Source organism: Vidua macroura, chromosome 29 (assembly GCF_024509145.1).
Source record: "Vidua macroura isolate BioBank_ID:100142 chromosome 29, ASM2450914v1, whole genome shotgun sequence".
NCBI classification, from domain to species: domain Eukaryota; kingdom Metazoa; phylum Chordata; class Aves; order Passeriformes; family Viduidae; genus Vidua; species Vidua macroura.
Window position 1 is genome coordinate 816,709 of NC_071599.1, and position 27,913 is coordinate 844,621.

General features: G+C 57.2%; 6 protein-coding genes across 7 annotated transcripts; 1 reads left to right on the plus strand and 5 right to left on the minus strand.

Annotated features, from left to right (window-relative positions):
• Positions 1-2,373: 2,373 nt before the first annotated feature.
• LOC128820549 (claw keratin-like) lies at positions 2,374-5,798 on the minus strand. Of its 2 annotated transcripts, none has more exons than XM_054001323.1 (2): positions 5,733-5,798; positions 2,374-3,231 (listed from the first exon to the last, which is right to left on the minus strand). In XM_054001323.1, the coding sequence occupies exon 2, from the start codon at positions 3,208-3,210 to the stop codon at positions 2,827-2,829; it is 384 nt and encodes a 127-aa protein (XP_053857298.1). In that variant the 5' UTR covers positions 3,211-3,231; positions 5,733-5,798; the 3' UTR covers positions 2,374-2,826. The 2 variants fall into 2 exon arrangements, with proteins under 2 accessions (XP_053857298.1, XP_053857299.1); XM_054001324.1 differs by lacking the exon at positions 5,733-5,798 and adding an exon at positions 5,044-5,109.
• LOC128820561 (claw keratin-like) lies at positions 4,857-5,527 on the plus strand. The gene has a single exon (XM_054001334.1). It carries the CDS (start codon positions 5,094-5,096, stop codon positions 5,427-5,429), a length of 336 nt encoding a protein of 111 aa, XP_053857309.1. The 5' UTR covers positions 4,857-5,093; the 3' UTR covers positions 5,430-5,527.
• A 1,737-nt stretch (positions 5,799-7,535) lies between the features above and the next one.
• LOC128820521 (claw keratin-like) lies at positions 7,536-8,305 on the minus strand. Its single transcript, XM_054001296.1, has one exon. The coding sequence runs from the start codon at positions 8,303-8,305 to the stop codon at positions 7,838-7,840; it is 468 nt and encodes a 155-aa protein (XP_053857271.1). The 3' UTR covers positions 7,536-7,837.
• Positions 8,306-11,516: 3,211 nt separating this feature from the next.
• On the minus strand, positions 11,517-13,457 carry LOC128820520 (claw keratin-like). Its single transcript, XM_054001295.1, has 2 exons — positions 12,705-13,457; positions 11,517-12,307 (listed from the first exon to the last, which is right to left on the minus strand). Exon 2 carries the CDS (start codon positions 12,284-12,286, stop codon positions 11,819-11,821), a length of 468 nt encoding a protein of 155 aa, XP_053857270.1. The 5' UTR covers positions 12,287-12,307; positions 12,705-13,457; the 3' UTR covers positions 11,517-11,818.
• A 2,040-nt stretch (positions 13,458-15,497) lies between these two features.
• LOC128820519 (claw keratin-like) lies at positions 15,498-17,438 on the minus strand. Its single transcript, XM_054001294.1, has 2 exons — positions 16,686-17,438; positions 15,498-16,288 (listed from the first exon to the last, which is right to left on the minus strand). The coding sequence occupies exon 2, from the start codon at positions 16,265-16,267 to the stop codon at positions 15,800-15,802; it is 468 nt and encodes a 155-aa protein (XP_053857269.1). The 5' UTR covers positions 16,268-16,288; positions 16,686-17,438; the 3' UTR covers positions 15,498-15,799.
• Positions 17,439-26,903: 9,465 nt separating this feature from the next.
• LOC128820518 (claw keratin-like) lies at positions 26,904-27,866 on the minus strand. The gene is made up of 2 exons (XM_054001293.1): positions 27,790-27,866; positions 26,904-27,392 (listed from the first exon to the last, which is right to left on the minus strand). Exon 2 carries the CDS (start codon positions 27,369-27,371, stop codon positions 26,904-26,906), a length of 468 nt encoding a protein of 155 aa, XP_053857268.1. The 5' UTR covers positions 27,372-27,392; positions 27,790-27,866.
• Between the last annotated feature and the right edge of the window lie 47 nt (positions 27,867-27,913).

The following is a 27,913-nucleotide window of genomic DNA, read 5'->3' on the forward strand; positions in this document are numbered from 1 at the left end:
ACTCCCCAAACCTCCAAAACGCTTTCCCCCCCCCCCCCCCTTTTTTTCTCTGCCCTCCCTGGGTTTGGTGGTGTAAAGGAAACTTGGGTTTAATATTTGTAACAAATCGCTCTTTTATAGCCCTTTCCCAGCTCAGTTTAGTGAAACCTGTCCTAGGGATGAATTTCTCACTTAACTGCCTTTGAAACGCTGCCAAAAAACCGAAAAATCATCCAATCAGCTCCATTTCGTTGGGCTGGAAACAAGTGGAAAAGTTTGAAAACAGAAAATCGACAGCTAAATTTGCACCAATGAAACCAGGGGATTTTCTGCGCATATAAATCCCTAAATTCTTTCTGCTCTCTGTGCTATTTTAGATTGTGATTGTGAGCTTTACTCTCATTAAAAACGCTGCAGCATCATGAAATGGCCCTGGTTTGCTTTTTCTGGCTTTCTGCTTTTCCCGGACACAGATTTTTGTCTGCAGCTCGATGATTTACAGGGTCACACCACACCTTGGGGCCTTTCTGAAACTCCTTCCAAGCTCAGCTGGACCTGCGCCCGCATTGTGCACACCAATAGCGATGCAGTAGAACCTCAGAAAATGAATTCCAAATCCCGAATTTCCTAGGAAATATTTGGAAACATTCCTTTAAATTAGCTTTCGCCTCCCAGCGGGTGTGCAGGCATTGGACGCAACAGCAGCTGTAAATCACTGAGGCACGGACCGGCTGCTAATTAATTAAATTTTGGGGGATAACACCAGAAACTGGGGGGAAATCCCCTCTTTCTGCCGAGCTTTTGTGCTGGCCCTGCCTGTGATTTTCCCATCTTTCCGGATGGAGAGACCCGATCTGTTACACAGCAGAAAAATTCAATTTTCAGAGGGGAAAATGTTACTTTCCCTCCACCCCAGGCTCTGTTGGAATGACAATGGAAGTGTGACGTTCCCAGGCTTTTCCACCGCGTCCTGGGGATGAGGAGAGACTCAAATTATTAATCACGGAGGTGTCTCAGAGTCTGGGCACAAAAGAACTTGGAAAGCTCAATTAAACCCTCGAACCGTCATTGTGAGCGTAAGTGAACAGGCAGAGGCAATCTCGGCATCCCAGAATTTGGGATGGGGAGGAACCTCAGGAGACCTCCCCGGGCACAGTCCCGCCAAGGGAACAGAGCTGGATTAGGCTCAGCGCAAAATATGAGTGCAAAACCCATGGAAAACCTTTCCCAGTAAAACTGGGGCTTGTATTCCCAGCAAATTTCTGGGAATTTCTAGGCTGGAGCTTTCCTAAAGCTTTTGGTGAATTTTGTGGAATTTATCCACTCAGAAGCCCAGCTCAAGTTGCTGTTCAAGCCATATCCTGGTCTCTAAATTCAGCTTCAAGCAGTCATAATTTCAGTATTTTCTTTACCTAGCTCTAATCAATAAAGTCCGGGGAGTTACAGAAAAATTCCCGAATAAAAACTGGAAAGCTTTATGTGTCTCAGGATGCACAAGTGAGACCACATGAGAATAAAATAAATTCTACTGTCGCAGCCCTACAGACAGATTTAGCTACTTTAACAAGGGTCCAGTTAAAGAAAGAGTTAAAATTCATGGAATTTTACATATATTTTGTTCACTCCAGGAAGTCTAGGGATAAAACTAGAAATAAATCCAGATTTGGAGGATGAGGAGATGAAGCAGTTCGTGGCTGTTCATGCGGAGCCACAATTGAATGGAAAGTTTGAAAGGTATAAAATAAATTCTGACTAAAGCAAACATCGAACTGCCTCAACTTGTAACTTTGAAGTGACTCTTTCAATAATGAAGCAGCTGAGAAGAGAATGGTGCTTTAAATAGATTAATAACAGCTTATAAATACATAAAACAGTTACGGGCGTCTGCGAGGTGCTTTGAACTGCCAAAATCATCGACTGTGGAGAAAAGTGAAGACATTGTAACTTTTGCTGAAGGAACACAAAGGAATAAATAAATTAATTGATCATTTTCCCTTCAAGCCTGTCCCTTGCAATAGGGATAATGATTCATTTCCATCCTTTGTGTGCTCTCACAAAACACACGCCCTGTCCATTAATGTGTCATTCATGGATGATAAATGTTGGGCCTTGAGCTTCATCTGGGGAAGAATTTCTTCCTGGGAAGGGTGGTCAGGACTAGAAGGGGCTGCCCAGGGAGGTTTGGAGTCCCCACCCCTGGAATTGTCCAAGGAACAAGTGGAAATGGCACTTGGAGCCCTGGGCCAGGTGACACGGTGGGGATAGATCAAAAACTGGATGAAGATCTCGGAGGTTTTTAAAACCTGAATGATTCTGGGATCCTGTGGAGATATCCCAGCTCAACACGGACAATCAGAGGAGCAAACCGAGAAAAATGAACCAAAATCCAAGCGGTTGCAGCAATGCAGATTCTTTATTGTGGATGAAAAGGCCACAGGCGGTGTCAGCAAGAGACAAACCAGCAGCAAGGCATTGGAAACACGAAAATCCCAAGGCAGCAGCGAGGCCCAGCCCAGGGCTCCAACCCAGAGATTGCCCCTTCCCAGGGCAAGTTCGGGGCTCGGAGCAGGGCGGAGCAGGGCAGAGCCTCAGCCCAGGCTGGGCACAGAGGGCTGGTGTGGCAGAGAGGGGGCAGCTTTTGGAGGCAGTGCTGGGAGCCCCAAAGGTGCCAGCCGAGGCTCTGCAGGGTCACCTGGCAGTGACGGGGACCCTGCAGCTCCCGGGGCTGCTGGGCCGGCCCTGAGCAGGGGCTGCAGCTTCACCCCGGCTCAGGCGGCACAAGACAGCAGGGGCTGCTGGAGGAGCCCGCGGGCAGGGGCAGCGCTGAACTCCGCTGGGATTTGGGGCTTAGCAGGGCCCACAGGAGCCCCCGAAGGACCTGGACCCACGGCCACAGATCCCAGAGCCCCCAAAACCGCCAAAGCTGCCATAACCCCCAAAACCTCCATAGCCCCCAAAGCCCCCAAGGCCCCCAAAGGCCCCATAGCCCCCACGGCTTCCAAAGGCGCCCCCGGAGCCGGCTCCCACGTAGGGAGCTCCGGCCGAGCCCACAGTGCTCTGCTGCGGGAAGGAGCTGAGGATGGGCCCGGGGAAGGTGACCACCGAGGCCGGGGGCTGGATGACCACCGTGGAGTCGGGGCACTGCCGCACGCAGGGCTCGTTGCAGGTGTCAGCCAGAGGGGCCGGGGTGACCACCCCGCAGCTGGGGACACACAGGCTGGAGCAGGACATCCTTCGGCTCGGCTGGCAAAGCTGCAAGACAAGGCACAGCCACGGCTCACACCAAGGACTCGGCCCAAAGCCCTGCTGCTCTTGCCCACCTGCTCCCCGTGGCCCAGGACTCGCTCACGATCATCCCAGGCCTTCCCAGCAAGGCCCTGGCACGGCTGGCATGGCTCCTGGAATCCCCTGCTACCCTCACCACCCCCGGCTCTCGCCTGCCCATGGCAATGAAGAAAAACTCCCTCATCCAAATCACCAGGCTCCCAGAGGCCTTGAGCCCACTGGTGTTACCCCAAGCACCCCAACCCTGACCTGGGACAGCTGCTGCAGCACGGGCACAGAGATTCCTCGGGAAATGGCAGCAAAGATTCCCTGGGGAAGGCACAGAGGAGGAAGGGGGGACGGAGGGAAGAGGGAAGGCTCGGACTCACCACAGCGATCAATGAGCAGAGTCAAGTGGGGAGAGCTGGATGGAGCCCTGTGGAGCCCTCGGACCTTTTATACAGCCCGGAGTGCCTGGGGCACTGTCCAGGGGGTTGGGGCAAACCCAAGTAATTAGGAATTCAAGCGGACAAGTAAAGTGACACAGCTAATGATGGGGAACATTTCTTTGTCATCCCCTTTTTGCAGATATTGGTGTGCAAACGTGTCTGGACCGATGAGAGGAACAGCCATGGCCTATCATTACATGACAGCCAGGGTGCTGCTGGAGCTCAGCTCACAGCCCAAATAAACCCTGCTCTGTCCTTAATCCCTCACTTTGCTTACAAAGAATCCCGAGTATCCTTTGGGACGCGATGTGCCCAGCCCCGCCACCCTGAGCCCCAGCTCGGCCGTGCCCGTGAGCCAGCCGAGCCCAGCTGGGCCTGTCCTGGGCCACGGGCAGAGCCAGCCTGGCTCTGGGGGGCTCGGCCAAGAGGCCCTGGGCCAGCCCTTGGGGCCAGCTGGGCAATGCAGCCCCTCCAGGAGGGCTCGGCCAGGGCCCAGCTGGCAGACACGGGGTGGGAGGAGCCGCAGGGACCCGGCCCCGCTGCTGCCCTTCGGCCCCTCCCGTGGTGTCCCCTCTGTCACGGCTCTCCTGGGCTCTCGCCCGCCGCTCTCCACCTTCCCTGGGGGTTTGGGGCTTGCCCACCAGTGGCATCTGCCCCCTCTGCTCTTTGCGGGACCATCAAGGGAAACTGGGACATGGAAACCCTAATGTCCTGCAGAACCTCCGAGGGGCAATTCACAGACATGGCAGGGAACCCCAAAACCTTGCAATGGACATTTCTGCTGGCACGGGCAGTCAGTGGGATTTGGGAGACACCCCGAGAGTGGCTTCTCCTTTGCCCAAGCTGCCGCTGCCTCTGTTTACCAGCCCATAAAAAGTCGGTAATGACAGGGGTGATGGCTGGGGCAGCGCTTCCAAGGTGCAGCCAGATGCCGGGATTTGTTCTCTGTAAGCAAAGTGAGGGATTAGGGACAGAGCAGGGTTTATTGGGGCTGTGGGCTGAGCTCCAGCAGCACCCTGGCTGTCACCTAATGATGGGCCACGGCTGTGCCTGCAAGCGCCTCTCTCTTGTCCACTCATGTCCACACCAATGTCCACAATGGGGGGGGATGGCAGAATTTTCTTGCGTCCCCTCAATTTATGAAGCTTCTCAGCGTGAATTCCAAATTACTGGGGGGGATCTGCCCGCACCCCCCTTCCTGAAGCCCCAGGCTCTCTGGGGTGTATAAAAGGGCTGAGCTCCTTGCACAGCTCCATCCACACTCCAGCACTTGACTCCTCTCATCACTCGGGTAAGTGCAGCTCTGTGAAGCCTCTTGAGGATCTCTCTCAACACCACTCCAGCCTCACACCTTTGCCTCTTTCCCGGGGTGTTTTCCAGAAGCCTCTACCAGTCTCCAGGATGTCCTGCTGTGTCCCCAGCTGCGGCGTGGCCTCCCCGGCCCCTCTGGCTGACACCTGCAACCAGCCCTGCGTGCGGCAGTGCCCCGACTCCACGGTGGTCATCCAGCCCCCGGCCTCGGTGGTCACCTTCCCCGGGCCCATCCTCAGCTCCTTCCCGCAGCAGAGCGCCGTGGGCTCGGCCGGAGCTCCCTACGTCGGAGGCGGCTTCGGCGGCTCCTCCGGACGCCGTGCGGGCTCCGGCGGCTCCGGGGGCTTTGGGGGCTATGGAGGTTTTGGGGGATTCGGAGGTTTTGGGGGCAGCTGCGGCGTCCCCAGAGGCTGCGGGCCCTGCTAAGCCCCAGCCCGAGCGCGCCCCCCGAGCCGGGAGAGCTCCAGGAACGCGCCCGGCCCATCCCCGCTCGCCAAGGCCCGATGGAAGAACAGACCGGCAGACATCCCCCGGCCCCGCTCCGCCACCTTCCTGCCGGGCTCGGAGCCCCGCAGCGATCGCTGACCGTTCCTGGGACGACCCCAACTCGCCTCCGGCTCGGCCGGGGGCCGGGACACGCGGGGAGCCCTCGCCCAGGGCCCCGCTCCGCTGCCGACCCCCCCTTGCCCCCGCACGGCAATAAAACCTGGCTCGCATTGCAATGGTCACCGGCTCTCGGCTGCTCTTTGCTCCGCACCCGCTGCCCAGCCCGGGCTGCTTTCCTCTGGGGTCCCGCCAGCCCCGCTCGGCGACGGCGGTGGAGAAGCCCCGGCAGCTGCCCGGGCTCCTCGTGCCCGTCCTTGGCCAGCCCAGCCCCGCAGCAGAGTCCCCCCGAGCCAGACCCTGCCCGGCCCCTGGCACGGGGCCTCTCCCGCTCCCTGCCCGGCCCCTGCCCGCTGCGGGCCCCTCTCGGCAGCCCCACAGGAGCCCCGGGCCCCACCGCCAGCCCCCTGCCCGTGGGACACTGCCCGAGGGCCACTGGAGCCCCAGGGCCCTGGGCAGTGGGGGGCGAGTGCAGCCCCCCAAGGGAGCCGGCCCCGCTCGGGGCTCTCGGGAGGCCCCGGCTCCGCAGGGAGAGGGAGAGCAGCACCACAACCGCACCCACTGCTCCCTCATCCCCTCCACCATTCCTGCACCGCCGCTGCCTCCTGCTCCCGCTTCTCCCGGGGATTCCAGCGCGGCTCCTCAGAGCGCTGCCGGACCCGCCTCGCCCCCGCTGCGGCTGCAGAAGCCCCTCCTGGCACCGCCGGTGTCACCCAGGCCTCGCCAGGGACACGGCTCTGCCCAGGAGCAGCAGCAGAACTGCCCACAGCCCCGGGCTCCGGGACACACCGGCCTGGCCTTTGCCAACCCTGCTCACGCTGAATGACATGGCCAACATTAAAATATTATTTAATAGATTGGTAATACTGGATACATTGGAACTATTGCCATAATAGGCATACACATTGATAGAATATTGTCTAAAACTGATCTATATGAACTTAAAACAAGTATGGAACCCCAAACCCAGGGAGCTTTTGTTGTTTATTTGATCTGAGGAAGGAATTTTCAGACTGATCAATAGACAAAGGAAGGGACCTCGTGGAGGTGGGAACTCCAAGCTCCTGCTCCAAGAGCTCCACGAGACTGAACCCTGTGGTGGTTCCATGGTGTGGAGAGGAGACTGGGCAAGATCTGCTCGGGTCTGTCTCCTCCCTTCCCAGCTGCCTCCACCTCAAGGCCGACAGGCCAGAACACCTGGGACATGCAGCGGTCATCCTGCATTTCCCTGCACCTTCCATGTGCCCCAGCAATGCCAGCCCAGTGTGGGAGAGGTTTTACAGAGACTTCTGTGAGCCAGAGAGAAGTTTAAGAAGAGGATCCGTGTTCACCCCTGAAAGAATTTCCTACCGAGGTCGTTGACACAGAAACTAAGAAAGAAAGGAGAAATAAGGGAAACCTGCAATTGTCTATTCTATGGATAACTTTATTTGTCTCTCCTGACCAATGTGTAAATTCCTGAGTTTTGTAGGAATGTATAAAAAGCATATGTGCAAGAATAAAACCAGGTTTGAAGCCTTCTGAAAATGCAGTGTGTTGCTCTGTGTTGTGACCATCTCAACTACAACAGCGCAGTCCCAGAGGGGATTTCAGCTTTGCTGCTTCGGCTGAGGATTCGGAAGAGTTTCTGCAGGAGCCTCGTGGTCCATTACTGTGGTCATCGAGGGCTTTGGGGATGTCCTTCAGCTCCTGCTGCTGGGAGAGCACGGGGAGCTGTGAGGGATGTGCTCCCCAGAGGCAGCGGGGTCAGACATGCCCAGCTGGGACACACGGAGCCAGCTGTGCCCGGGCTCCAGGGCACCTCCCAGGGCGATTGCAAGAGCCCAGCAGACAGCCCGGAGATTGGGGCAGCGGGAAAAGGGAGGATGAGGGAAAACCAGGAGTCAACATTGCAATGCAAGAGAGCTTTTATTGCAGGAGGAGGGCAGGAGGGGCTGGGCAGAGGAGCAGGGCCATGGCCAAGGGCTTGCCGTGGCCTGGCCCTGGGCACAGCCGGGCGAGCAGGAGCAGCAGCCCTGGGCCAGTCTTTAGCACCGGGGCACCAGGAGCCCCGCAGGGATGCTCAGGAAGGGCAGGGACAAGGCAGAGCTGGTTCCCAAGCTGGCACGAGGCTGCCGAGGTGCGGAGCCCGGCCATGCCCAAGGGGTTTTGGTCCACAGAGCGTCGGGTCGGGATGTGCCGGGGTTTCTCCTGGAGCACTTCTTGTTCTGAGGCAGCACTGGGGCTGGGGCTTAGCAGGGCCAGCAGTTGCCATTCAGGTAGCGGTGGCCACTGCTCCAGCCGCCGTAGCCACAGCTCCCATAGCCCCCATAGCCCCCAAGGCCTCCATAGCCCCAGCCTCCACAACCCCAGCCCCCGTAGCCCCCACGGCCTCCATAGCCCCAACCCCCGTAGCCACCACGGCTTCCATAGCCCCAGCCTCCATAACCTCCATAGCCCCCAAGGGCCCCGTAGCCCGCACGGCTTCCAAAGGCGCCCCCGGAGCCGGCTCCCACGTAGGGAGCTCCGGCCGAGCCCACGGCGCTCTGCTGCGGGAAGGAGCTGAGGATGGGCCCGGGGAAGGTGACCACCGAGGCCGGGGGCTGGATGACCACCGTGGAGTCGGGGCACTGCCGCACGCAGGGCTCGTTGCAGGTGTCAGCCAGAGGGGCCGGGGTGGCCACCCCGCAGCTGGGGACACACAGGCTGGAGCAGGACATCCTTTGGCTCGGCTGGCAAAGCTGCAAGACAAGGCACAGCCACGGCTCACACCAAGGACTCGGCCCAAAGCCCTGCTGCTCTTGCCCACCTGCTCCCCATGGCCCAGAACTCACTCACGATCATCCCAGCCCTTCTGAACACAGCCCCGTCCCATCGAAATGCCTGCTCACATCCCTTGCTGCCCTCACCATCCCGGAGTCTTGCTTGCCCATGGCAATGAAGAAGACTTTGACATCCGAAGGAGCAAAGTCCTCAAGCTTCCAAAAGCCCTCAGTCACCTGGTGTAGCCCCAGCCTTCCCAGCTCTGCACTGGCAGAGCGAGAGGGGCACACAGCCAAAGGTTCCCCCAGAAAGCCCCAAAGATTCCTTGAGAAAGCCACGGATGGAGAAGGAAAGAGGAGGAAATGCTGGACTTACCAAGTTGACAAGGCGAGTCAAGCAGTGGAAGGTGGATAGAGCTCTGTGAAACCTTTGGGCCTTTTATACATCTCCCCAAGGGCCTGGGGCATCAGGAAAGGGAGCGGTGGCAAAAAAACCCAGGTAATTAGGAATTCACGCTGACAAGCTACATCAGAGAGATAATGACGCAATACAATTATAGACATCAACATCGGGGAGATTGGTGTGGAAACGTGCCCTGGACCCATGGGAGGAACAGCCATGGCCCATCATTACATGACAGCCAGGGTGCTGCTGGAGCTCAGCTCACAGCCCCAATAAACCCTGCTCTGTCCCTAATCCCTCACGTTGCTTACAAAGAATGCCGAGCATCCTTTGGGACGTGCTGTGCCCAGCCCCGCCACCCTGAGCCCCAGCTCGGCCGTGCCTGTGAGCCAGCCGAGCCCAGCTGGGCCTGTCCTGGGCCACGGGCAGAGCCAGCCTGGCTCTGGGGGGCTCGGCCAAGAGGCCCTGGGCCAGCCCTCGGGGCCAGCTGGGCAATGCAGCCCCTCCAGGAGGGCTCGGCCAGGGCCCAGCTGGCAGACACGGGGTGGGAGGAGCCGCAGGGACCCGGCCCCGCTGCTGCCCTTCGGCCCCTCCCGTGGTGTCCCCTCTGTCACGGCTCTCCTGGGCTCTCGCCCGCCCCTTTCCCCCTTCCCTGGGGGTTTGGGGCTTGCCCACCAGTGGCATCTGCCCCCTCTGCTCTTTGCGGGACCATCAAAGGAAACTGGGACACGGAAACCCCAATGTCCTGCAGAACCTCCGAGGGGCAATTCACAGACATGGCAGGGAACCCCAAAACCTTGCAATGGACATATCTGCTGGCACTGGCAGTCGGTGGGATTTGGGACATGGAATGTGCCTGGATGTCCCTGGAACCTTTGATTGTCCCTGGAACCTGGGACATCCCCCGGCCATGCTCCATCGCCTTCCAGCCGCTCTCGGTGCCCCGCAGCGATCGCTGCCGGCTCCCAGCACAGCCCCAGCTCGGCTCCTGCTCTGCCCACGGCCGGGACACGCGGGGAGCCCTCGCCCAGGGCCCCGCTCGGCGACGGCAGAGGAGAAGCCCCGGCAGCTGCCCGGGCTCCTCCTGCCCGTCCTTGGCCAGCCCAGCCCCGCAGCAGAGTCCCCCCGAGCCAGACCCTGCCCGGCCCCTGGCACGGGGCCTCTCCCGCTCCCTGCCCGGCCCCTGCCCGCTGCGGGCCCCTCTCGGCAGCCCCACAGGAGCCCCGGGCCCCACCGCCAGCCCCCTGCCCGTGGGACACTGCCCGAGGGCCGCTGGAGCCCCAGGGCCCTGGGCAGTGGGGGGCGAGTGCAGCCCCCCAAGGGAGCCGGCCCCGCTCGGGGCTCTCGGGAGGCCCCGGCTCCGCAGGGAGAGGGAGAGCAGCACCACAACCGCACCCACTGCTCCCTCATCCCCTCCACCATTCCTGCACCGCCGCTGCCTCCTGCTCCCGCTTCTCCCGGGGATTCCAGCGCGGCTCCTCAGAGCGCTGCCGGACCCGCCTCGCCCCCGCTGCGGCTGCAGAAGCCCCTCCTGGCACCGCCGGTGTCACCCAGGCCTCGCCAGGGACACGGCTCTGCCCAGGAGCAGCAGCAGAACTGCCCACAGCCCCGGGCTCCGGGACACACCGGCCTGGCCTTTGCCAACCCTGCTCACGCTGAATGACATGGCCAACATTAAAATATTATTTAATAGATTGGTAATACTGGATACATTGGAACTATTGCCATAATAGGCATACACATTGATAGAATATTGTCTAAAACTGATCTATATGAACTTAAAACAAGTATGGAACCCCAAACCCAGGGAGCTTTTGTTGTTTATTTGATCTGAGGAAGGAATTTTCAGACTGATCAATAGACAAAGGAAGGGACCTCGTGGAGGTGGGAACTCCAAGCTCCTGCTCCAAGAGCTCCACGAGACTGAACCCTGTGGTGGTTCCATGGCGTGGAGAGGAGACTGGGCAAGATCTGCTCGGGTCTGTCTCCTCCCTTCCCAGCTGCCTCCACCTCAAGGCCGACAGGCCAGAACACCTGGGACATGCAGCGGTCATCCTGCATTTCCCTGCACCTTCCATGTGCCCCAGCAATGCCAGCCCAGTGTGGGAGAGGTTTTACAGAGACTTCTGTGAGCCAGAGAGAAGTTTAAGAAGAGGATCCGTGTTCACCCCTGAAAGAATTTCCTACCGAGGTCGTTGACACAGAAACTAAGAAAGAAAGGAGAAATAAGGGAAACCTGCAATTGTCTATTCTATGGATAACTTTATTTGTCTCTCCTGACCAATGTGTAAATTCCTGAGTTTTGTAGGAATGTATAAAAAGCATATGTGCAAGAATAAAACCAGGTTTGAAGCCTTCTGAAAATGCAGTGTGTTGCTCTGTGTTGTGACCATCTCAACTACAACAGCGCAGTCCCAGAGGGGATTTCAGCTTTGCTGCTTCGGCTGAGGATTCGGAAGAGTTTCTGCAGGAGCCTCGTGGTCCATTACTGTGGTCATCGAGGGCTTTGGGGATGTCCTTCAGCTCCTGCTGCTGGGAGAGCACGGGGAGCTGTGAGGGATGTGCTCCCCAGAGGCAGCGGGGTCAGACATGCCCAGCTGGGACACACGGAGCCAGCTGTGCCCGGGCTCCAGGGCACCTCCCAGGGCGATTGCAAGAGCCCAGCAGACAGCCCGGAGATTGGGGCAGCGGGAAAAGGGAGGATGAGGGAAAACCAGGAGTCAACATTGCAATGCAAGAGAGCTTTTATTGCAGGAGGAGGGCAGGAGGGGCTGGGCAGAGGAGCAGGGCCATGGCCAAGGGCTTGCCGTGGCCTGGCCCTGGGCACAGCCGGGCGAGCAGGAGCAGCAGCCCTGGGCCAGTCTTTAGCACCAGGGCACCAGGAGCCCCGCAGGGATGCTCAGGAAGGGCAGGGACAAGGCAGAGCTGGTTCCCAAGCTGGCACGAGGCTGCCGAGGTGCGGAGCCCGGCCATGCCCAAGGGGTTTTGGTCCACAGAGCGTCGGGTCGGGATGTGCCGGGGTTTCTCCTGGAGCACTTCTTGTTCTGAGGCAGCACTGGGGCTGGGGCTTAGCAGGGCCAGCAGTTGCCATTCAGGTAGCGGTGGCCACTGCTCCAGCCGCCGTAGCCACAGCTCCCATAGCCCCCATAGCCCCCAAGGCCTCCATAGCCCCAGCCTCCACAACCCCAGCCCCCGTAGACTCCACGGCCTCCATAGCCCCAACCCCCGTAGCCACCACGGCTTCCATAGCCCCAGCCTCCATAACCTCCATAGCCCCCAAGGGCCCCGTAGCCCGCACGGCTTCCAAAGGCGCCCCCGGAGCCGGCTCCCACGTAGGGAGCTCCGGCCGAGCCCACGGCGCTCTGCTGCGGGAAGGAGCTGAGGATGGGCCCGGGGAAGGTGACCACCGAGGCCGGGGGCTGGATGACCACCGTGGAGTCGGGGCACTGCCGCACGCAGGGCTCGTTGCAGGTGTCAGCCAGAGGGGCCGGGGTGGCCACCCCGCAGCTGGGGACACACAGGCTGGAGCAGGACATCCTTCGGCTCGGCTGGCAAAGCTGCAAGACAAGGCACAGCCACGGCTCACACCAAGGACTCGGCCCAAAGCCCTGCTGCTCTCGCCCACCTGCTCCCGGTGGCCCAGAACTCACTCACGATCATCCCAGCCCTTCTGAACACAGCCCCGTCCCATCGAAATGCCTGCTCACATCCCTTGCTGCCCTCACCATCCCGGAGTCTTGCTTGCCCATGGCAATGAAGAAGACTTTGACATCCGAAGGAGCAAAGTCCTCAAGCTTCCAAAAGCCCTCAGTCACCTGGTGTAGCCCCAGCCTTCCCAGCTCTGCACTGGCAGAGCGAGAGGGGCACACAGCCAAAGGTTCCCCCAGAAAGCCCCAAAGATTCCTTGAGAAAGCCACGGATGGAGAAGGAAAGAGGAGGAAATGCTGGACTTACCAAGTTGACAAGGCGAGTCAAGCAGTGGAAGGTGGATAGAGCTCTGTGAAACCTTTGGGCCTTTTATACATCTCCCCAAGGGCCTGGGGCATCAGGAAAGGGAGCGGTGGCAAAAAAACCCAGGTAATTAGGAATTCACGCTGACAAGCTACATCAGAGAGATAATGACGCAATACAATTATAGACATCAACATCGGGGAGATTGGTGTGGAAACGTGCCCTGGACCCATGGGAGGAACAGCCATGGCCCATCATTACATGACAGCCAGGGTGCTGCTGGAGCTCAGCTCACAGCCCCAATAAACCCTGCTCTGTCCCTAATCCCTCACGTTGCTTACAAAGAATGCCGAGCATCCTTTGGGACGTGCTGTGCCCAGCCCCGCCACCCTGAGCCCCAGCTCGGCCGTGCCCGTGAGCCAGCCGAGCCCAGCTGGGCCTGTCCTGGGCCACGGGCAGAGCCAGCCTGGCTCTGGGGGGCTCGGCCAAGAGGCCCTGGGCCAGCCCTCGGGGCCAGCTGGGCAATGCAGCCCCTCCAGGAGGGCTCGGCCAGGGCCCAGCTGGCAGACACGGGGTGGGAGGAGCCGCAGGGACCCGGCCCCGCTGCTGCCCTTCGGCCCCTCCCGTGGTGTCCCCTCTGTCACGGCTCTCCTGGGCTCTCGCCCGCCGCTTTCCCCCTTCCCTGGGGGTTTGGGGCTTGCCCACCAGTGGCATCTGCCCCCTCTGCTCTTTGCGGGACCATCAAAGGAAACTGGGACACGGAAACCCCAATGTCCTGCAGAACCTCCGAGGGGCAATTCACAGACATGGCAGGGAACCCCAAAACCTTGCAATGGACATATCTGCTGGCACTGGCAGTCGGTGGGATTTGGGACATGGAATGTGCCTGGATGTCCCTGGAACCTTTGATTGTCCCTGGAACCTGGGACATCCCCCGGCCATGCTCCATCGCCTTCCAGCCGCTCTCGGTGCCCCGCAGCGATCGCTGCCGGCTCCCAGCACAGCCCCAGCTCGGCTCCTGCTCTGCCCACGGCCGGGACACGCGGGGAGCCCTCGCCCAGGGCCCCGCTCGGCGACGGCAGAGGAGAAGCCCCGGCAGCTGCCCGGGCTCCTCCTGCCCGTCCTTGGCCAGCCCAGCCCCGCAGCAGAGTCCCCCCGAGCCAGACCCTGCCCGGCCCCTGGCACGGGGCCTCTCCCGCTCCCTGCCCGGCCCCTGCCCGCTGCGGGCCCCTCTCGGCAGCCCCACAGGAGCCCCGGGCCCCACCGCCAGCCCCCTGCCCGTGGGACACTGCCCGAGGGCCGCTGGAGCCCCAGGGCCCTGGGCAGTGGGGGGCGAGTGCAGCCCCCCAAGGGAGCCGGCCCCGCTCGGGGCTCTCGGGAGGCCCCGGCTCCGCAGGGAGAGGGAGAGCAGCACCACAACCGCACCCACTGCTCCCTTATCCCCTCCACCATTCCTGCACCGCCGCTGCCTCCTGCTCCCGCTTCTCCCGGGGATTCCAGCGCGGCTCCTCAGAGCGCTGCCGGCCCCGCCTCGCCCCCGCTGCGGCTGCAGAAGCCCCTCCTGGCACCGCCGGTGTCACCCAGGCCTCGCCAGGGACACGGCTCTGCCCAGGAGCAGCAGCAGAACTGCCCACAGCCCCGGGCTCCGGGACACACCGGCCTGGCCTTTGCCAACCCTGCTCACGCTGAATGACATGGCCAACATTAAAATATTATTTAATAGATTGGTAATACTGGATACATTGGAAATATTGCCATAATAGGCATACACATTGATAGAATATTGTCTAAAACTGATCTATATGAACTTAAAACAAGTATGGAACCCCAAACCCAGGGAGCTTTTGTTGTTTATTTGATCTGAGGAAGGAGTTTTCAGACTGATCAATAGACAAAGGAAGTGACCTCGTGGAGGTGGGAACTCCAAGCTCCTGCTCCAAGAGCTCCACGAGACTGAACCCTGTGGTGGTTCCATGGCGTGGAGAGGAGACTGGGCAAGATCTGCTCGGGTCTGTCTCCTCCCTTCCCAGCTGCCTCCACCTCAAGGCCGACAGGCCAGAACACCTGGGACATGCAGCGGTCATCCTGCATTTCCCTGCACCTTCCATGTGCCCCAGCAATGCCAGCCCAGTGTGGGAGAGGTTTTACAGAGACTTCTGTGAGCCAGAGAGAAGTTTAAGAAGAGGATCCGTGTTCACCCCTGAAAGAATTTCCTACCGAGGTCGTTGACACAGAAACTAAGAAAGAAAGGAGAAATAAGGGAAACCTGCAATTGTCTATTCTATGGATAACTTTATTTGTCTCTCCTGACCAATGTGTAAATTCCTGAGTTTTGTAGGAATGTATAAAAAGCTTGCGTGCTAGAATAAAACCAGGATTGAAGCCTTCTGAAAATGCAGTGTGTTGCTCTGTGTTGTGACCATCTCAACTACAACAGCGCAGTCCCAGAGGGGATTTCAGCTTTGCTGCTTCGGCTGAGGATTCGGAAGAGTTTCTGCAGGAGCCTCGTGGTCCATTACTGTGGTCATCGAGGGCTTTGGGGATGTCCTTCAGCTCCTGCTGCTGGGAGAGCACGGGGAGCTGTGGGGGATGTGCTCCCCAGAGGCAGCGGGGTCAGACATGCCCAACTGGGACACACGGAGCCAGCTGTGCCCGGGCTCCAGGGCACCTCCCAGGGCGATTGCAAGAGCCCAGCAGACAGCCCAGAGATTGGGGCAGCAGGAAAAGGGAGGATGAAGGAAAACCAGGAGTCAACATTGCAATGCAAGAGAGCTTTTATTGCAGGAGGAGGGCAGGAGGGGCTGGGCAGAGGAGCAGGGCCATGGCCAAGGGCTTGCCGTGGCCTGGCCCTGGGCACAGCCGGGCGAGCAGGAGCAGCAGCCCTGGGCCAGTCTTTAGCACCGGGGCACCAGGAGCCCCGCGGGGATGCTCAGGAAGGGCAGGGACAAGGCAGAGCTGGTTCCCAAGCTGGCACGAGGCTGCCGAGGTGCGGAGCCCGGCCATGCCCAAGGGGTTTTGGTCCACAGAGCGTCGGGTCGGGATGTGCCGGGGTTTCTCCTGGAGCACTTCTTGTTCTGAGGCAGCACTGGGGCTGGGGCTTAGCAGGGCCAGCAGTTGCCATTCAGGTAGCGGTGGCCACTGCTCCAGCCGCCGTAGCCACAGCTCCCATAGCCCCCATAGCCCCCAAGGCCTCCATAGCCCCAGCCTCCACAACCCCAGCCCCCGTAGACTCCACGGCCTCCATAGCCCCAACCCCCGTAGCCACCACGGCTTCCATAGCCCCAGCCTCCATAACCTCCATAGCCCCCAAGGGCCCCGTAGCCCGCACGGCTTCCAAAGGCGCCCCCGGAGCCGGCTCCCACGTAGGGAGCTCCGGCCGAGCCCACGGCGCTCTGCTGCGGGAAGGAGCTGAGGATGGGCCCGGGGAAGGTGACCACCGAGGCCGGGGGCTGGATGACCACCGTGGAGTCGGGGCACTGCCGCACGCAGGGCTCGTTGCAGGTGTCAGCCAGAGGGGCCGGGGTGGCCACCCCGCAGCTGGGGACACACAGGCTGGAGCAGGACATCCTTCGGCTCGGCTGGCAAAGCTGCAAGACAAGGCACAGCCACGGCTCACACCAAGGACTCGGCCCAAAGCCCTGCTGCTCTCGCCCACCTGCTCCCGGTGGCCCAGAACTCACTCACGATCATCCCAGCCCTTCTGAACACAGCCCCGTCCCATCGAAATGCCTGCTCACATCCCTTGCTGCCCTCACCATCCCGGAGTCTTGCTTGCCCATGGCAATGAAGAAGACTTTGACATCCGAAGGAGCAAAGTCCTCAAGCTTCCAAAAGCCCTCAGTCACCTGGTGTAGCCCCAGCCTTCCCAGCTCTGCACTGGCAGAGCGAGAGGGGCACACAGCCAAAGGTTCCCCCAGAAAGCCCCAAAGATTCCTTGAGAAAGCCACGGATGGAGAAGGAAAGAGGAGGAAATGCTGGACTTACCAAGTTGACAAGGCGAGTCAAGCAGTGGAAGGTGGATAGAGCTCTGTGAAACCTTTGGGCCTTTTATACATCTCCCCAAGGGCCTGGGGCATCAGGAAAGGGAGCGGTGGCAAAAAAACCCAGGTAATTAGGAATTCACGCTGACAAGCTACATCAGAGAGATAATGACGCAATACAATTATAGACATCAACATCGGGGAGATTGGTGTGGAAACGTGCCCTGGACCCATGGGAGGAACAGCCATGGCCCATCATTACATGACAGCCAGGGTGCTGCTGGAGCTCAGCTCACAGCCCCAATAAACCCTGCTCTGTCCCTAATCCCTCACGTTGCTTACAAAGAATGCCGAGCATCCTTTGGGACGTGCTGTGCCCAGCCCCGCCACCCTGAGCCCCAGCTCGGCCGTGCCCGTGAGCCAGCCGAGCCCAGCTGGGCCTGTCCTGGGCCACGGGCAGAGCCAGCCTGGCTCTGGGGGGCTCGGCCAAGAGGCCCTGGGCCAGCCCTCGGGGCCAGCTGGGCAATGCAGCCCCTCCAGGAGGGCTCGGCCAGGGCCCAGCTGGCAGACACGGGGTGGGAGGAGCCGCAGGGACCCGGCCCCGCTGCTGCCCTTCGGCCCCTCCCGTGGTGTCCCCTCTGTCACGGCTCTCCTGGGCTCTCGCCCGCCGCTTTCCCCCTTCCCTGGGGGTTTGGGGCTTGCCCACCAGTGGCATCTGCCCCCTCTGCTCTTTGCGGGACCATCAAAGGAAACTGGGACACGGAAACCCCAATGTCCTGCAGAACCTCCGAGGGGCAATTCACAGACATGGCAGGGAACCCCAAAACCTTGCAATGGACATTTCTGCTGGCACTGGCAGTCGGTGGGATTTGGGACATGGAATGTGCCTGGATGTCCCTGGAACCTTTGATTGTCCCTGGAACCTGGGACATCCCCCGGCCATGCTCCGCCGCCTTCCAGCCGCTCTCGGTGCCCCGCAGCGATCGCTGCCGGCTCCCAGCACAGCCCCAGCTCGGCTCCTGCTCTGCCCACGGCCGGGACACGCGGGGAGCCCTCGCCCAGGGCCCCGCTCGGCGACGGCGGAGGAGAAGCCCCGGCAGCTGCCCGGGTTCCTCCTGCCCGTCCTTGGCCAGCTCAGCCCCGCAGCAGAGTCCCCCCGAGCCAGACCCTGCCCGGCCCCTGGCACGGGGCCTCTCCCGCTCCCTGCCCGGCCCCTGCCCGCTGCGGGCCCCTCTCGGCAGCCCCACAGGAGCCCCGGGCCCCACTGCCAGCCCTCTGCCCGTGGGACACTGCCCGAGGGCCGCTGGAGCCCCAGGGCCCTGGGCAGTGGGGGGCGAGTGCAGCCCCCCAAGGGAGCCGGCCCCACTCGGGGCTCTCGGGAGGCCCCGGCTCCGCAGGGAGAGGGAGAGCAGCACCACAACCGCACCCACTGCTCCCTCATCCCCTCCACCATTCCTGCACCGCCGCTGCCTCCTGCTCCCGCTTCTCCCGGGGATTCCAGCACGGCTCCTCAGAGCGCTGCCGGCCCTGCCTCGCCCCCGCTGCGGCTGCAGAAGCCCCTCCTGGCACCGCCGGTGTCACCCAGGCCTCGCCAGGGACACGGCTCTGCCCAGGAGCAGCAGCAGAACTGCCCACAGCCCTGGTGTCCTGGCTTGGAAGATAAGCATATATTCTATTTGCCATCTGTCAGAGGTGGGGCTGGTTTCTTCTGGTAAGTTGGGCATTTTTCTTATCTCTTCCAAGAGCAATGTCTCCCTCCAGGGAGATATCTTCTGTTAATGGGCCATTGAATGGCTCACTGCATGACTGAGAAAGTTACATCATCCCGTTGTAAGATCCTCCACCCTGAGGGAGAAGCCAAGCATCCCTACCTGCATAAAATCAGCATTTCTTGAGGCAGCAACTCTGCCTGTTCACTGGATTCCCAGAGGAAGACCAGGCCCACCTACTCTATCACCAGACCTTCAGAGAAAACTACACCCTTCTACGGAATCATCGCTTCAGCAGCATTTCATCTGCCACTCCAGGAGCAGGAGGAGCAGCCACCATTCAACTGGACGATCACTAACACCCTGACTCCTCAGGGTGTCAGGTTTCTGACTCTATCAGTAGTTTTGTTTGTACTAATTACATTTTTTTTTTAAAATTTAGTTTTTTCCTAGTAAAGAACTGTTATTGCCATTCCCATATCTTTGCCTCAGATCCTTTTTATTTTGGAATTGTGGTAATTTGGAGGGAGGGGTTTTACCTTTTCCATTTCACGGGAGGCCCTTGCCTTCCTTCACAGACTCTTCTCTTTTCAAGTGAAGACAGATTTTGGCGCCCAACGTTGCGTACGAGGGCATTGAGAGGAAAAAAGGATTACCAGTTCTTAAGTAATCTAAATTTTTTTTTTTGTGTGTGTGTGTGCTGATCTAGACACATCTTTAAGTATCACCATGTGGTCTAGCTTACCCTGGTTTGATTGGCACGTGGTTGTGGCTATATTTCTCCCATTTGTAGGCCCTTATCTAGACATGGGTGACCTAGTTTAGGGCAAAATTTGGGAGAAGACCTCTGGAAGGAGCCCCTGAAAGCAAACCCCCACGGCCCCTCCCCCACCTGGTTCAGGAAGGATTTCCTCAGAGAGAAATGGAAAAACCCTGTTTATTTAACAAGCAAAACAGTCCCCAATACAAAAAAACAACACCAGATGACAAAACCCTTTCACCATTCTGAAGAGATGACAAATTCAGAAAGTCTCTCCTGGGAGTGGTCACCCAGCTATCAGTCTCTGGCGCTGGGGATGGCTGCTGCAGGTCACAAAAATGCAGGCTGTCAGTGTTTCTTGGTGTTTCCCAGGTCCAGGTCCAGAGCAGGTTCAGTTGATATTCAGGAAAGGGAAAGGGAAGGGAAAAAGAAGCAGTCCAGGGTAAAAATTGGACTGCCTAGCTAAACTAAATAATAAGCAAAAGCAAAAGCAAAAGCAAGCGAGCAAGCAAGCAAAGCCCAGCCAGCCAAGCCTCTCCCAGACACAGACCATGGGGGGAGGTGAGCCGACTGATAACAAGACAAAACAATCCTTCACTTTCAGAGTCAGTCCTGAAGGCACAGAATATAATATCAGGCATTAACAGAACACACGATTTGGGATACAAGCACCATACTGTCACCCTAGGATAATGGGTCCTATAACTAAGGCTGCTGTGGCTGTTACCCAGTTTGGCTTATGGGTTAGTAAGGTGAGGAATTCATGGATCTTTAACTTCCTCTGGAAGGCAGGTACATGGATTCAGAGCTATCACACACTAACTGTACTTTTTTAGGTTACTTTAATAATAGTACCTACTGTGAGGAAATGACACCAGGGGAAATTTTCTCCCAACCTTTTAACCATCTTTTTGGGTCTGCTCCACCAGTTTTTGAAGGGTTAAGATCCACTCTAAATGCTAATGACATCATACAATGGGTGGTGTTGCTGATAGGCCTGTTCTATTTAGCACTCAGAGATAAGGGAAGATTAACCTGGATAACTACCTTAACACCTACACCAGAGACTAGGGATACTGCTGCAGAGCCTGACCCTGCCCTGCAGCCCACCTCAGAAATGAACCACCCAGATTGGGTGAGGGTTCTGGTTAAGGAGATACGTGAGATGCTGAAGGAGTGCATTTCCCCAGCTGGTGAGAAACCCTCCCTTTGCCTTGAAGAGGGATAGTCTAATAGTACAGCTGTGGAACCCACAGATGTTACAGCTGTCCAGGTTCCAGCTGAACCACAAAGGCAGTCCCAGCCAGCAGCAGTTGCCCCAGTAGAAACAAGGAAGTCTAAGATGAAAGCAGAGCACCCAGATAGGGATAGGAATGGAGGAACCTCACAACCCACAGGAGAGCCAGAGGTTGCGATCATCACCGAGTCCCTGACGTATGAAAGTCTCTGTAACCTGCACAAAGACATTGTGCGACGAGGACGTGAGGCTTATACTACCTAGTTACTCTGGGTCTGGGACCTTATGGGTACAGGCATGCAGCTGGATGGTAGTGAGGCAAGGAACTTGGGACCCTTGACCCAGGACTCAGGTATGAATCAGATTTTTGTAAGGGAGCCAGGGTCCCTTTCTCTCTGGGAGCGGCTTTTATTGAGTGTCAGAGAGAGGTTTGTCCACAGGGAGAGAATGTAGGAGCACCATCATAGAATGCGCTGGAAGACCCTTGAGGAAGGGATCCAACAGCTGAGGGAAGTGGCAGTATTGAGGTACTCTTTGGGAGGGATGGAAAGCATGATAATGACCCTGACAAGGTCAGGTGCACAGGGCAAATGCTGTGGAGTCTAGCAAATCTTGGGCCATCTCAGTACACCACTTTCATCGCAACAATCGATGCTGACACTAACTGAGAGACAGTGGGTTCTGTTGCTAACAAACTTAGGAATTATGAGAGTATGATTAATGGCCCAATGCAGGCTCATATCTCAGCTGTGATTAAAGAGTTCAAAGAGGAGATGAGGGAGGAGATGAGGAAGGTTAATGCAGCACCTGTGCGAGTCACAGGCCCCAAAGTCAGAGCCCAACATTCCCCAGATAAAGAGAGAGGGTACACCCCAAAGGCTAGTCTGTGGTTCTTCCTGCGTGACCATAGAAAAGACATGGGAAGGTGGGATGGGAAACCCACTTCTGTCCTGGCAGCACGGGTGTGTCAACTCAAAGAGGGAAACTCTAACCGGGGGAGTTCCACCAAAGTGAAGGTAGCCTCAACCTCCCATGACCAAGCTGTCAGGTACGATCTGTCAGACCCCCTTGAAAGAACCTCTAGTATATATGCCCAGGAAAAGAATAATAACCACGGTTAGAGAGGCCCTGTCCCTAGCCAGGGAGAGGCATGGGAAAACCGGAGCTTCTAGACAGTGTAGATCTGATGGCCTGGCACATCAGAACCACAAAAATATGATGCTTTAGTTGATACTGGTGCGCAGTGTACTCTGATACCATCGAGACATGTAGGGGCAGAGCCTGTTTCCATTGCTGGTGTGACAGGGGGATCGCAGCAATTGACCCTAGTGGAAGCCGAGGTGAGCCTAACTGGGAAGGAGTGGAAAAAACATCCTATAGTGACTGGCCCAAATGCTCCGTGTATTCTAGGCATAGACTGCCTCCGGAACGGCTATTACAAAGACCCAAAGGGACTCAGGTGGGCTTTTAGAATAGCTGCTGTAGAAGCAGAGGACATTAAGCAATTAAACACCTTGCCTGGACTGTCAGAAAACCCGTCTGCAGTAGGACTCCTAAGGGTAGAAGAGCAACGCGTGCCAATTGCGACCTCAACAGTGCACCACCAGTAGTATCAGACAGATCGAGATGCTGTAATCCCCATCCACAGAATGATTCGTGAGCTGGAGACCCAAGGGGTGGTCAGCAAAACCCACTCACCCTTCAACAGCCCCATCTGGCCTGTGTGCAAATCTGACAGAGAATGGAGATTGGCTGTGGACTATCGTGGCTTAAATGAAGTGACTCCACTGCTGAGCGCTGCTGTACCAGGTATGCTGGAACTCCAGTACGAGCTGGAGTCCAAGGCAGTAAATGGTATGCCACTATTGATATTGCTAATACGTTTTTCTCCATTCCTCTGGCAGCAGAATGCAGGCCTCAATTTGCTTTCACCTGGAAGGGCGTGCAGTACACCTGGAACCGACTGCCCTAGGGGTGGAAACACAGCCCCACCATCTGCCATGGACTGATCCAGGCTGCACTAGAAAAGGGTGAGGCTCCAGAACACCTACAACACATCAATGATATCATTGTGTGGGGGAGCACAGCGGCAGAAGTGTTTGAAAGAGGTAAGAGGATCATCCAGATATTGCTAGAAGCTGGCTTCGCCATCAAGAAAAGCAAAGTCAAGGGACCTACCCGAGAGATCCAGTTCCTGGGAGTGAAATGGCAAGATGGACAGCGTCAGATTCCCACTGAAGTCGTCAACAAGATCACAGCGATGTCTCCACCAACCAGCAAAAAGGAAACACAAGCTTTCCTAGGTGCCATAGGTTTTTAGAGAATGCACATTCCTGAGTATAGCCAGACTGTGAGCCCTCTTTACCTGGTCACCTGCAAAAAGAACAATTTCCACTGGGGCTCTAAGCAGCAACAAGCATTCACCCAGATTGAGCAGAAGATTGCTCATGCTGTAGCCCTTGGCCCAGTCAAGATGGGACCAGAAGTCAAGAATGTGCTCTACTCTGCAGCTGGGAACAATGGTTTGTCCTGGAGCCTTTAGCAGAAAGTGCCTGGTGAGACTCGAGGCCGACCACTGGGATTCTGGAGCTGAAGTTACAGATAGTCCAAAGCCAACTACACCCCCACAGAGAAGGAAATCTTGGCTGCCTATGAAGGAGTTCAAGCAGCCTCAAAGGGGATTGGCACAGAAGCACAACTCCTCCTGGCACCCTGACTCCCGGTGCTGGGGTGAATGTTCAAAAGAAAGGTTCCTACTACCCACCATGCCACTGACGCCACATGGAGCAAATGGATTGCCCTCATCACCCAGCACGCCTGTATTGGAAACCTGAATTGCCCTGAGATTTTAGAGATAATTACGAACTGGCCAGAAGGTGAAAACTTTAGTATCAGTGACAATGAGAAGCAGGTACAAGTGACAAGGGCTGAAGAAGCTCCACCATATAACCAACTACCAGCAGAGGAAACACGCTACGCCCTTTTCACTGATGGTTCCTGTCACATCGTAGAGATGAACCGGAAGTGGAAAGCAGTTGTATGGAGCCCCACACGACAAGTTGCACAAGCTACTGAAGGGGAAGGTGGATCGAGCCAACTCGCTGAACTCAAGGCCATTCAGCTGGCCCTGGACATTGCTAAAAGGGAGAAGTGGCCAAAGCTCTACCTTTATACTGATTCATAGATAGTAGCCAATGCTCTGTGGGGCTGGCTAGGAAGGTGGAGAAAGGCCAACTAGCAACGTAGAAGAAAACCAATCTGGGCTGCTAATATATAGAAAGACATTGCCTCTCGGGTAGAGAAACTAACAGTGAAAGTCCGTCATGTAGATGCCCATGTCCCCAAAAGTCGGGCTAATGAGGAGCACCGAAACAACGAGCAAGTAGATCAGGCATCAAGAATAGAAGTGTCAAAGATAGACTTAGATTGGCACCATAAGGGGGAGTTGTTCCTGGCTCAATGGGCTCATGATGCCTCAAGTCATCAGGGCAGAGATGACACCTACAAGTAGGCACGAGACCGAGGAGTAAATCTAACCATAGACAGCATTTCCCAGGTTGTCCATGACTGTGAAATGTGTGCTGCCATCAAACAGGCCAAGCGAGTGAAGCCCCTGTGGTATGGTGGACGGTGGTCCAAGTACAAGTATGGAGAGGCCTGGCAGATTGACTACATCACACTGCCCCAGACACGCCAAGGCAAGCGCTATGTGCTGACCATGGTGGAAGCCACCACTGGATGGCTAGAGACCTACCCTGTGCCTCATGCCACTGCCTGGAACACCATCTCAAGCCTAGAAAAGCAAGTCCTGTAGAGACATGGCACACCTGAGAGAATTGAGTCTGACAATGGCACCCATTTCAAGAACGGCCTTATCAACACCTGGGCCAGAGAACATGGTATCGAATGGATATATCATATTCCCTATCAAACTCCAGCTGCCGGCAAAGTTGAATGGTACAACAGACTCCTTACACTACCCTGAAGACACTTGGTGGGGAACATTTAGAAACTGGGAAATGAACCTGGCAAAAGCAACCTCGATGGTCAACACCCGAGGGTCCATCAATCAAGCTAGTCCTGCCCAGTCAGAACCCTTGCACACGGTAAATAGAGATAAAATCCCTGTGTTACATCTGAAAGGTATTTTAGGAAAAACTGTTTAGCTTAATCCCACCTCAGGCAAAGACAAACCCATTCGTGAGATTGTTTTTGCTCAAAGACGTGGTTACACTTAGTGGGTAATGCAGAAAGATGGAGAAACCCGTTGCGTACCACAGGGAAACCGAGTCTTAAGTGAGAACTGAGTGTAAGATTTCATTGTGATGCAGATGGAAATAGAATAAGGGGTGGATAATGTCCTGGCTTGTAAGATAAACATATATTCTATTTGCCATCTGTCAGAGGTGGGGCTGGTTTCTTCTGGTAAGTTGGGCAGTTTTCTTATCTCTTCCAAGAGCAATGTCTCCCTCCAGGGAGATATCTTCTGTTAATGGGCCATTGAATGGCTCACTGCATGACTGAGAAAGTTACATCATCCCGTTGTAAGATCCTCCACCCTGAGGGAGGAGCCAAGCATCCCTACCTGCATAAAATCAGCATTTCTTGAGGCAGCAACTCTGCCTGTTCACTGGATTCCCAGAGGAAGACCAGGCCCATCTACTCTATCACCAGACCTTCAGAGAAGGTCTGAGAAAAGGTCAGAGAAGGTCAGAGAAAACTACACCCTTCTACGGGATCATCGCTTCAGCAGCATTTCATCTGCCACTCCAGGAGCAGGAGGAGCAGCCATCATTCAACTGGACGATCACTAACACCCTGACTCCTCAGGGTGTCAGGTTTTTGACTCTATCAGTAGTTTTGTTTGTACTAATTACATTTTTTTTTTTAATTTCGTTTTTTCCTAGTAAAGAACTGTTATTGCCATTCCCATATCTTTGCCTCAGATCCTTTTTATTTTGAAATTGTGGTAATTTGGAGGGAGGGGTTTTACCTTTTCCATTTCACGGGAGGCCCTTGCCTTCCTTCACAGATTCCTCGCTATACAAACAAAGACACCTCGGCTCCACGACACACCGGCCTGGCCTTTGCCAACCCTGCTCACATTGAATGACATGGCCAACATTAAAATATTATTTAATAGATTAGTAATACTGGATACATTGGAACTATTGCCATAATAGGCATACACATTGATAGAATATTGTCTAAAACTGATCTATATGAACTTAAAACAAGTATGGAACCCCAAACCCAGGGAGCTTTTGTTGTTTATTTGATCTGAGGAAGGAATTTTCAGACTGATCAATAGACAAAGGAAGGGACCTCGTGGAGGTGGGAACTCCAAGCTCCTGCTCCACGAGACTGAAACCTGTGGTGGTTCCATGGCGTGGAGAGGAGACTGGGCAAGATCTGCTCGGGTCTGTCTCCTCCCTTCCCAGCTGCCTCCACCTCAAGGCCGACAGGCCAGAACACCTGGGACATGCAGCGGTCATCCTGCATTTCCCTGCACCTTCCATGTGCCCCAGCAATGCCAGCCCAGTGTGGGAGAGGTTTTACAGCGACTTCTGTGAGCCAGAGAGAAGTTTAAGAAGAGGATCCGTGTTCACCCCTGAAAGAATTTCCTACCGAGGTCGTTGACACAGAAACCAAGAAAGAAAGGAGAAATAAGAGACACCTGCAGCTACCTCTTCCAATGCGCACTTTGTTTGTCTCTCCTGACCAATGAGAAAAGTGTAAATTCCTGAGTTTTGTAGGAATGTATAAAAAGCTTGCGTGCTAGAATAAAATCAGGTTTGAAGCCTTCTGAAAATGCAGTGTGTTGCTCTGTGTTGTGACCATCTCAACTGCAACAGCGCAGTCCCAGAGGTGATTTCAGCTTTTCTGCTTCGGCTGAGGATTCGGAAGAGTTTCTGTAGGAGCCTCGTGGTCCATTCCCGTGGTCAGTGAGGGCATTGGGGATGTCCTGCGGCTCCTGCTGCTGGGAGAGCACGGGGAGCTGTGAGGGATGTGCTCCCCAGAGGCAGCGGGGTCAGACATGCCCAGCTGGGACACACGGAGCCAGCTGTGCCCGGGCTCCAGGGCACCTCCCAGGGCGATTGCAAGAGCCCAGCAGACAGCCCAGAGATTGGGGCAGCGGGAAAAGGGAGGATGAAGGAAAACCAGGAGTCAACATTGCAATGCAAGAGAGCTTTTATTGCAGGGGGAGGGCAGGAGGGGCTGGGCAGAGGAGCAGGGCCATGGCCAAGGACTTGCCGTGGCCTGGCCCTGGGCACAGCCGGGCGAGCAGGAGCAGCAGCCCTGGGCCAGTCTTTAGCACCGGGGCACCAGGAGCCCCGCGGGGATGCTCAGGAAGGGCAGGGACAAGGCAGAGCTGGTTCCCAAGCTGGCACGAGGCTGCCGAGGTGCGGAGCCCGGCCATGCCCAAGGGGTTTTGGTCCACAGAGCGTCGGGACGGGATGTGCCGGGGTTTCTCCTGGAGCCCTTCTTGTTCTGAGGCAGCACTGGGGCTGGGGCTTAGCAGGGCCAGCAGTTGCCATTCAGGTAGCGGTGGCCACTGCTCCAGCCGCCGTAGCCACAGCTCCCATAGCCCCCATAGCCCCCAAGGCCTCCATAGCCCCAGCCTCCACAACCCCAGCCCCCGTAGCCCCCACGGCCTCCATAGCCCCAACCCCCGTAGCCACCACGGCTTCCATAGCCCCAGCCTCCATAACCTCCATAGCCCCCAAGGGCCCCGTAGCCCGCACGGCTTCCAAAGGCGCCCCCGGAGCCGGCTCCCACATAGGGAGCTCCGGCCGAGCCCACGGCGCTCTGCTGCGGGAAGGAGCTGAGGATGGGCCCGGGGAAGGTGACCACCGAGGCCGGGGGCTGGATGACCACCGTGGAGTCGGGGCACTGCCGCACGCAGGGCTCGTTGCAGGTGTCAGCCAGAGGGGCCGGGGTGGCCACCCCGCAGCTGGGGACACACAGGCTGGAGCAGGACATCCTTCGGCTCGGCTGGCAAAGCTGCAAGACAAGGCACAGCCACGGCTCACACCAAGGACTCGGCCCAAAGCCCTGCTGCTCTTGCCCACCTGCTCCCCATGGCCCAGAACTCACTCACGATCATCCCAGCCCTTCTGAACACAGCCCCGTCCCATCGAAATGCCTGCTCACATCCCTTGCTGCCCTCACCATCCCGGAGTCTTGCTTGCCCATGGCAATGAAGAAGACTTTGACATCCGAAGGAGCAAAGTCCTCAAGCTTCCAAAAGCCCTCAGTCACCTGGTGTAGCCCCAGCCTTCCCAGCTCTGCACTGGCAGAGCAAGAGGGGCACACAGCCAAAGGTTCCCCCAGAAAGCCCCAAAGATTCCTTGAGAAAGCCACGGATGGAGAAGGAAAGAGGAGGAAATGCTGGACTTACCAAGTTGACAAGGCGAGTCAAGCAGTGGAAGGTGGATAGAGCTCTGTGAAACCTTTGGGCCTTTTATACATCTCCCCAAGGGCCTGGGGCATCAGGAAAGGGAGCGGTGGCAAAAAAACCCAGG